Source organism: Acipenser ruthenus, chromosome 24 (assembly GCF_902713425.1).
Source record: "Acipenser ruthenus chromosome 24, fAciRut3.2 maternal haplotype, whole genome shotgun sequence".
NCBI lineage: Eukaryota > Metazoa > Chordata > Actinopteri > Acipenseriformes > Acipenseridae > Acipenser > Acipenser ruthenus.
This window is the reverse complement of record NC_081212.1, coordinates 23,866,351-23,875,944: the sequence shown is the minus strand read 5'-3', so window position 1 is coordinate 23,875,944 and position 9,594 is coordinate 23,866,351. Positions and strand designations below refer to the sequence as shown.

The following is a 9,594-nucleotide window of genomic DNA, read 5'->3' as shown; positions in this document are numbered from 1 at the left end:
ACAATTGCCAAGGGTGCCTTGCTGTTATCTTTGACTATTATCTAGCCTATACACACAAAATGGCAATTATGTGATATAAGCTATAAAATGAAAATCCTGCAAACGTGAGCTTAATAGTGACACACATTACAATACAGGAAAAAACTGTACATATGAATACAAATTCTCCATCACCGAAGACACATACCAATTCATTCCTTCTCTGGGGACTATCAATAGCAGCACTTGGATTATTTTACCTCACTGACAGGCTTCACAGACTGATCTTTGGTTATCCAGTTACAAAAAAATCTCTGTACCTGTTTGAAGAATATTCCATTAAAAACACAGAAAATGTTGGAAAATGAGTGGCAATACAAATCAACTCTGCTCTCACTCTAATCTGGGTCTGAAAAAAGCAAGATGCTTTCTGCTGGAAAGTCATGAAGCTCTGCTGCACATTGAACATATAGCAGTATAGGAATGAGGATTTACTTAACAGTCAATTAATGTGTATACACGTAGTGCACAGCTAAATGAGGCTATGACAATATTTGACTTAATTGTATTTATTTATTGGGCATATATTTCTATACCTATCGTAATATATTAGTTCTCTGGTCTTTCATTTCAAGACCTGTGTACAGGCCTGCAGTGTTGAAACGCCTGCAGTTAAAGCAGGCGCAGCATTAATTCAAAGTACAAACTCTGTTGTACTTGTCCTGCCCAGCTAGCAGTTAAAAAGCCCCCCAGTTTTTTTGTTGTTTTGTCGCCCCCTCCCCCCAATGCAAGTTCCAATGCTACAATCAAATCCACCCTCCATTGCATTCAAACATTCCTGGGAAACCAGTGCACTTTAACCCCTTCATGATAAGGATAGTATACTAGGGTGGGGATCTTGACTCCAACAAGAAAGGAACTAGACAATACATCATTGTGTGTCAGCATGCTTTGTCTGGAGACACACACACTGTGTAACCCTAATTGCATAGACATTCCTATAGACTTGATCAGCTGCAGAGAACTATGCAGTATTGTCATGTGTGTCCATTTATTCCAGCCATCTGATTCCTGTGGCTTTATATTCTGACTTGGTTGGGATACTACTTAAAAACTCACTCACAGATCTGAATTTGTGAACACCTACATTTCTATCCACAATGCTTTACATCTGTTTGTCTACGCCATTTGATAAAAAAAATATATAATAATAAAATGCAACACAGAATACATTGTAGAGAGATTTATTCATTGAAAGTTGTTTTTTAATTCTATTTACATTGACTCTATTCAGTTTGACATAATAGTGTTAATCTACATGGCTACATATTTTTCCCCAAATCAACTTTAAAACTTTTACTGTAACGGCACACTCCACATACAACTGCAACAGAAAAAAAAAAAAAAAACCAAACTACCAAAACAAAACATTTTAATACAGAATGTGTAGTGCATATTGATTACTCCCAAAAGGCCAGTTCTTTGACATCACTGTCATTAAAGAGTTGAACTAGTGGAAGATCTGATATTCAGGTACTGGACTTAACCATTCATTTGTAATTTAATTACTTTCATTGGGAGTAGACAGTTATATACAATCCTTTTTCTACATGAAGACTGTGTGTACAGCGATACTACTCGTACTTAGAAATGAAAACTGGTGATGGGTAGGCAATAATAATTTTAAAAATTCCATTTCAGTAGCATGAGGCAGCCGTATACAAAGTGATTCTCACCTTCAGTATTTACATGTAGTATTACATTTTTATATATAAAAAAAAAAATGTCCAGTCCTACACACAGTGCGTCAGACAACTGCTAAACAGAAAAACAGTTCCAAAACTTCTGGTTTGAAGAAGTACATTTTCATATCACATTTGCAACAGTTGCTCCAATGTTCATGGTATAGCAGGGTACATATTTTTTTTATTTACTTTTTTTCTTCCTTACCCCAGCAAACAGGAGAGATTTTAATATTTATTTTGCAGTTTTGGCCAGTAGCATTTAAACAGTTTAAATAAAATACCAACTTGTAAAGCATGCAAATAAATAGTATATTTGAGGCTTTACCCATCACCAGTGTACACTTCAGCAGTCCCAAATTGTGCAAGGCGTGCTTTAGCTTACTATAAGATAGGAAAGTTAGCGTGCCGGTCCTCTGACTTCCAATACAAATAAGATGTCAAGCTCAAGTATGCGTTTTCCTTTATGCATAGGTTCCTCCAGTGATGAGCAGCTCGTAGGCTGGGTCCCGACTCCTTCGGCACAGCACAACGCATGCACACAGCATACCCAGCATCTAGAAGAAAACACACACAGCTGAATATAAGGCAGTGTTTTATGCTTTGTGATATTTTCACACTCACTACCCTGACACTAAGAACCTGTCCCCATTTGCCAGAATAGTTTAATTCTATATTAGTACATTAAAATCATGTAACATGGCTTAAATGCCTCCACTATTAAAATAATGTGAATGTTAAAAAGGCAGACCACCCTTAGCATTAGTGACATAAAAAGTAAGTAAATTAAAGTTTTGTATTGCTCATCTAAAGCAAGAACACACACAAAGCTTTACTTAAACATAGGCTCTCCTTCATTAAATAAGGTTTGGTATTCCTGAAATATTTCTGAAGATGTTTGTAGAAAGGATATAGTGTTTTTATTTTTCATGACAGTCTCTAAACACAGAGAACATTTACAGTACAAAACACATTTTAAATAAAGTGAGAGTGAATAAAGCCCATGGATTTAGATTGTCAGCCTTTGAAACAGGACTGAGAAAACCACAGAGAAAGTACTTGTGGGAAATCCTGACCAGTAGCCCATGCATGCTGAGCTGTTCACACTGCCCATTGTTACTCGCATCAAGGAGATTAAATGGAGAAAACAATGTGGATAATGTTACATTTTGCAAAAGGATACCCTTTTATATTAATTTATTGACAACCTTTCCCACAGCCAGATCTCCTGAACTACTGCTGTGCAGCTGCAGGGCTTCAACTTTGTAACCTCACCAATTCCTTGCTTGATCTGGATTTTCCATGAAGTACTCTGGTCATTGTTGTACTAAACTAAAGAGGAATCAACATGATCGGATTACGACACTATACATATGGCAAGACTAGAAAAGTTTCCCTCTTATAGTCTTAGAATGCCTTCTGGCAGCAGTATCCACTGCCATCAAAATCAGCATTAATACAGGCTCCTGCACGCACTTCAAGATATAAAGGGTTAATCACAGATACTTTTTTTCCCTTAACCTTTCTAGGGGAACGTGCCTAACGATCCTTTAACCTTGACAGGAAGAGGAAATATAAGAGCTAATAAGAGTTTCACTGCACCACTACTCACTGCCATTTGCCTTTTTTACCCATCCCACAAGAAAATAAAATTACTCAGCAGAGGAAAGTGTCCCCATGCTGTGTCCTAATAAGCATTCAGGTCTCAGAGCAAGGCTTTACTTTATATTGTAGACCACATGGTTTTATAATGAAACTCATTGTAATGCTACGGTAACAGAAAACCATACTACACACTAGGTCAAAAGAAAAAATAAAAGTAACTATCATTAACTTAACAACTTTTGTCTTCCAGATGTTGGGCAAAAGAGAGTCTCTGGGTAGCTGATGATTCATGAAATTTGAACCTTTCGAACTAAAAAAGTAACTATTCATGGGTGCTTGAAAGAAGTTTCCCGAGGGTATTACTCAAATGATGTATTTTAAAGTTGTGACACAATCAGGTCAGTGTGCAAGCTCAAAGGCTCGCTCTGAAATCTCTCTGCTGACTGGAATTACTGCAGCTCTAATTCACATCCGCAAGGTCAAACCCTCACTACTTACTCACTGACAGATCAGGTCCTAAATCTGTAAAACACTGAAACAAAAATGCAGCAGTGTTTTACCCGAATATAAAACAACAAAAAATACCAAACATTCTATTCATGCCTTTCAGTATTTGGTTTACAGAAGAACATGATTTTGGAATACGTATTTTTGCTATATGAGCAAAATATTCAGCATGAGAGACAATGAATATATTCTTTTGCTGAATATATTTTTGTAATTTACCGTTTAATAATGCAACCCACTAAGTTTGTTATATAATGTGCTGCTGTGACCTGTCCTGAACACCCTCAAATACATCTAAAAAAGGGAGTTTCAGGTTGTTTTTTAAAAAAAAAAAAAAACACAGGTATATAATGCATTGACATGTATGGAGTGAACTTTGATGAGATAAGGATTTCCATCTTAATAGGACTGAGAATTCTCAGCTCACTTAATCTTACCTGAATAACAGCGAATGCCAGTGCTGCCCAGATAACGTACATCATAATCTCCTGCAGCTTCTTGACAACCAGAGCCTCACATCCCTGGAAAAAGTAATTCATATATTAAATCCTTTCATAGTCCATACAAAATACTGGTATACTGGTATGCTGGTAAACTGGTACCACCTCCCACACCACACACAATAAAAGATAATACAGGGACATGGGGGGTGCAAGACCAAAACCACAGTAATGTGATTTTCCAAGCTGTATTTGTGATACACGATTGAATTTTGAAACTTGTGTAAAGGGACTAGTGTAAAAAGCATCAAAAGAGTGATACATTAATAACACACACAAATGCACGTATACATTCATTTATAAATGGACATTCAGCTTAAACCAAGAAGAGCCAGATGGTAGTTTCAATGAAACAGTATTTCTTACAGATCAACAGTTTTGCCTCGTTTCAATTTAAAACGATTCCCGGCCGATATACTTGTTCTGCGTTTCAAGGTTATTGTGATAATTTACTAAATTGCTCATATTTTCAATAAGTGTATAATCTTACCTCTGAGTAAAGATCTCCTGGACGGTTAAGAGTCCCTGTACAATTAATAATGCTTGCTTTGCAACAACTTAAAGGGACACTGTTGTTTCTGGCTTCTATAAACCAGGTTGTCTTCTTCCAGTCGGAGTAGCTGTGGATTCCACAGCAGTGAAGCTGCGAGACAAGACATGTTTTAACAAATCATACACAAATAGAAAATATAGGTTGCATCTCTGGTTCTAAAGAAATTGAAAACCAAAATACAACTGTCCAGGTTAATTAAATATTCAAAAGGTCGACTGTGATGCAAAGCAATTTCTTGCAGTTAAACAGAAGACAATTCTTTACTACCCTGGTCAATAACAATCTGTATTTCAATGGCTCAATTAAAACTTATTCCCTGAGGAAATAAAGTGAAAGTGTGGGGAAATATTTATTTGTATTTGATTCACACATTATGATTTTTTTTTGTTTTGTTTTCTGTAAATTAAACTATGGTTATCAAACTGTAGTCTCTCAGTTAGTGTAATCAATTTTTCCAGTCATGAAAAATACACACATCCTCTCACCAGATGACACATACAGTAAAGTATATCAATAAAACAGATGGCCTCTAGTGTTACTGTCAAGCGCAAATACTTGAATACCATAAACACTTTATTAGTGGATGACGTAACCCAACCCAACTGTATTTGAATGATCTCACCTGTCTCTGTATATAGTCAATAGCTCTGCTCGCTGCATCTGGGTTTGTTCCATTGTATTTATTATACACTTTCTGAATGGAGTTGTCAACCTCATCTTCAACCTGTACAAAGTCAAAGAACAAGTTTCATCATTATCATGGAGATAAAAAATACTTTAAGATGTACAGGTAGTGCAATTTTAAAACAATTCACACTCTCTAAAGAGTTAAGTAATTGGTAGATTTACAGACTCTATAAAATTCCCACAATCACTAAATTCAAATCCAGCAGTGTATGGTCAACATTACATAGACCCAGAAACCACAATGAGACCAGTACAAATGAATCCAATTTCATTTTAAGTGGTAAACACTTGTTTGATGGTACTCACTCTTAAATTTTAAAACCACCATCACAATTTAACAAGCATAATTACACACTTACCTTTGCTCTGTAAATATATCCAAGCACCACTACAGCTACTTCCGTAACAAAAACCAACAGCAGGATGATCACAAACTGCAAAACGAAAATAAAAAAGATCATATTTACCATTAACAATGACTGACTTCACTATGTTTTTACTGTGTGTATTCTATTTTACAATACCATAAAATTGTAGTAACTTAATGGCATCTCTAAATAATTTAATTTGTATTGCTTTATTGCCTTCCTTCACTCTGGTATTACATACAAGTCTTGAAGAAATGTATTAAGACTCCAACTACCAGTTTTCTAAACAAAAAAGCAGGGCACAGTGTTGACTATTACTGCTTAATTCAGAGCAATATAAAATAGGGAAAAGCACTACATTCTTTAAACTAGATAAACCGGAATGGTAACCTGCTAGTGGTTAAGCATACAGCTATTTGAATAATGTATTACAGGAAACTAAAACAAAACTACTCAGTTAACTTACGGTTGCCAGCCCACAGCGACTTTCTCTGATTGTTGCACAGCATCCGATTAATCCAATGATAAACAGGAGAGTCCCGACAGCGATTATTATAACAGCTGGAATCAGGGTGTACACATCTTCAAAGAAATGGTCATAATCATCATATGTGATAAACACATAGGCTCCAACATAGCACAGAATACCTGCCGCTGCCTGCAAAACATTAAAACAATTCTGTTAAAAAGACTCATGGTGGAGGACACTGAAACTGACTCTTCAAACTTCTACATTAAAACCATATTCAATGTGCAAGCAGGTCAGTAACATACAACCCCTGCGAAAGTTGTAAATGCTTTACAAAAAAAAAAAATCAATCCATCGTGTCACCATGACCTACATCCACAGTATGTACAAATATGAGTGTGGCATAAACAAACTACCCCCTCCCATTACCCTCTATCATTTTTCAATACTATAAATACAATTGAGGAGCTACTGCAATCCATGGCTTCTGATTTCCCTCCAATGAATGGTTCCTTTCTTGAAAATGTAAATATGGAAAACAGATTGCAAGTTCAGCATTAAAAAGGTCACTGGGATTCTCCTGACAAAGGAGTCCTGTAGGGCTGTGTTCGAAGGTTTGTTCGCTAGCCAGGGGTTCGAAGGTTGTTTTAAACCTCCGAAGGTTCATCAGACGCCATTAAACACTTTTTTTTTTGTTTTTTTCTCTTGTTAACAGAAACTGTTTGACAATATATGAATAATATAAATCACACATTAAAATGTCACTCACATACAAAATTCGATCTTTTGATTTGTATAATGCATACTACGTAAACAAAAGTTGCTGTATTAAAATCCGCTACCTAACCATTATATCTAGCAACTCTATATGGTGCCGCTGCCATGTATGGAGCAGGGTACGGTATCCGAAGCACTGGGGCAGTACGGTTGTAGTGCTTCAGTAAAATACATAATGAATATCTAGTGTACAAGACAGTGTAAGAGAAGTGCTATGGTAGAATATGTTTGAAACATACAAAATATACGCTAACACTAATAATTTTAACACGTCTTCAATCTGTTAACACACCAAGCTACATTGATTTCCAGCACTCATCCTCATGGAAAAAGTGAACTAACAGTATTTACTGTTGAGAGTGCTGTCAGAACAACCAAGAACAATGGCGCAAAAGAAATATGATTTGAATGTAATAAGGGCTTTTTTAATTCTGTGCATTTCAGTTAAAAATTGATGTTTCACAAAAAAGTAACTTTCAATTTTTGCTCAAGATACTCTTTGGAAGACAATATACAATCATTTAGTTTAGCTGCTTTTATATCAAGTCTGCGTTAATATTACCTTTATTAGGATCTAAATCGGCACAATTCCACTTCACCTTTAGAAAGGTGAAAAAAGAGGATACAAATATAACAAGACAAGCTGGGGAAAGGGCACTTAACAATACAATCTCAAGCAGCAAATGGTTACTTATTTCAGGCGTTAAATAAAGTGGCAAATGTTTAAAGTAAGCCCTGGAGTGTGCAAAATTGTGGTAACGATCCCCTGCTGGTAACTAGTGGGGTGTCTTTCTATTCCAACTCTTGACAGACAGCTAGCAGCAGCTGGGGCAGAGTTCACTTTAAAACATTCAAATCAACAGAGGTTGGTTGGGGGAGAAGTCAGCTGATTATGTAGTGGGCAGTAGTGTGGAGTAGTGGTTAGGGCTCTGGACTCTTGACCAGAGGGTTGTGGGTTCAATCCCCGGTGGGGGACACTGCTGCTGCACCCTTGAGCAAGGTACTTTACCTAGATTGCTCCAGTAAAAACCCAGCTGTATAAATGGGTAATTGTATGTAAAAAAATAATGTGATATCTGTATAAAGTGAAATAATGTATAATGTGATAACTTGTAACAATTGTAAGTCGCCCTGGATAAGGGTGTCTGCTAAGAAATAAATAAATAATAATTATCCAACTGCTGGTTTAAAACGTTGGGTCTTATTTTCAATAGAAATTATACATGAGATATAATTTATTCCTTCCAGCTACTAACCAAAATGGCAATACAGCTTACATGTTAAGTCTTTTTAACTACGCAGTAATGCAAGTAAGCAGCATAGCTTACAAAACAGGACTTCAAATATAGCCTTCTGAAATGTTCATGAAGATGTTAAGTATTAGCGTTATTTACACTATCATACCATGATTACGAATTGTACAAACACCGCACGCCTACAATACAAACATTAGCATTTCAATTATGCATTACTGTATACACTTAGTGAAAATCATTTGAAATCCAACCCAGATAAATGACGAATCGTAATAGACGGCTTTAAATCTAAACTAAAACTCCGACTGGTTACTCGGTATCCCATTAAAAACCAATCTTTATTGATATACATTTGTTTTAAAAAGCGTAAACCAACGCGTTTCGACACATAAGCGCCTTAAGCAGGTTACAAGACAAGAGATCTACAGGAGTGTGCTGCCACAAAGGTTTGTCACAGGGTACAAGTGGACTATACTACAACCAGCTGTATCAGAGCCAATTATATTTAAATATCTATTCCTTTGTGGTAAGCACCTCGACACGTTAAACTTCTTGTGTACGAATGTCTTTATAAAATGTTTTAAATATATATATGTATTACAAAAACGGGCATAGAAAACAAATGCAATATTTTTTTTATCTTTATAAACACATGGGATATTAATACAGACCCGCTTGCCCGAGAAGGAATCAATAACACCGCAGAGGCCTATCCATCCTGACTGAATATTTGACTGCGTAGAACTGTCCTATCCGCCTGGAATCTGCAGTGCTAGGGCATTTTAAAAAGACATTCACAGCAATAGATTTTTCTTACCCAAAAGATGAGGTTAAGGAACACGAGCACGGTTTTTGACGAGGTAATGCCACACTGCCCCATGGCTGCCACTATTATGTTTAATAACTGTATTTCTTTTTGTTTTTTTTAATTTATAAAATGGCTGTCCGTTTCTCACGTTCCTGTCGCCGGTCTCTTTCTCCCTCACTGTATCCCAAAACGCCACAGCAACCAACCAGCTAGGACGAGTCACGTGACAGGGTGAGGTCATCCTTTCTGCAGCAGCAAAGCCAGTCTTAAAGAGACATGGAGTTGAAGTTATTGTCTTTTTGTTTGGTTGCTGTAACAAAGTAATATGGTAATATTAATTACA

The 9,594-nt window shown here is 36.4% G+C and overlaps 1 protein-coding gene across 1 annotated transcript; it reads right to left on the bottom strand.

The window, feature by feature from the left end:
* Positions 1-1,207: 1,207 nt before the first annotated feature.
* Positions 1,208-9,487, bottom strand: LOC117429479 (tetraspanin-3). Its single transcript, XM_058998849.1, has 7 exons — positions 9,261-9,487; positions 6,408-6,599; positions 5,933-6,007; positions 5,509-5,610; positions 4,824-4,976; positions 4,271-4,354; positions 1,208-2,278 (listed from the first exon to the last, which is right to left on the bottom strand). The coding sequence occupies exons 1-7, from the start codon at positions 9,321-9,323 to the stop codon at positions 2,186-2,188; spliced, it is 762 nt and encodes a 253-aa protein (XP_058854832.1). The 5' UTR covers positions 9,324-9,487; the 3' UTR covers positions 1,208-2,185.
* Between the last annotated feature and the right edge of the window lie 107 nt (positions 9,488-9,594).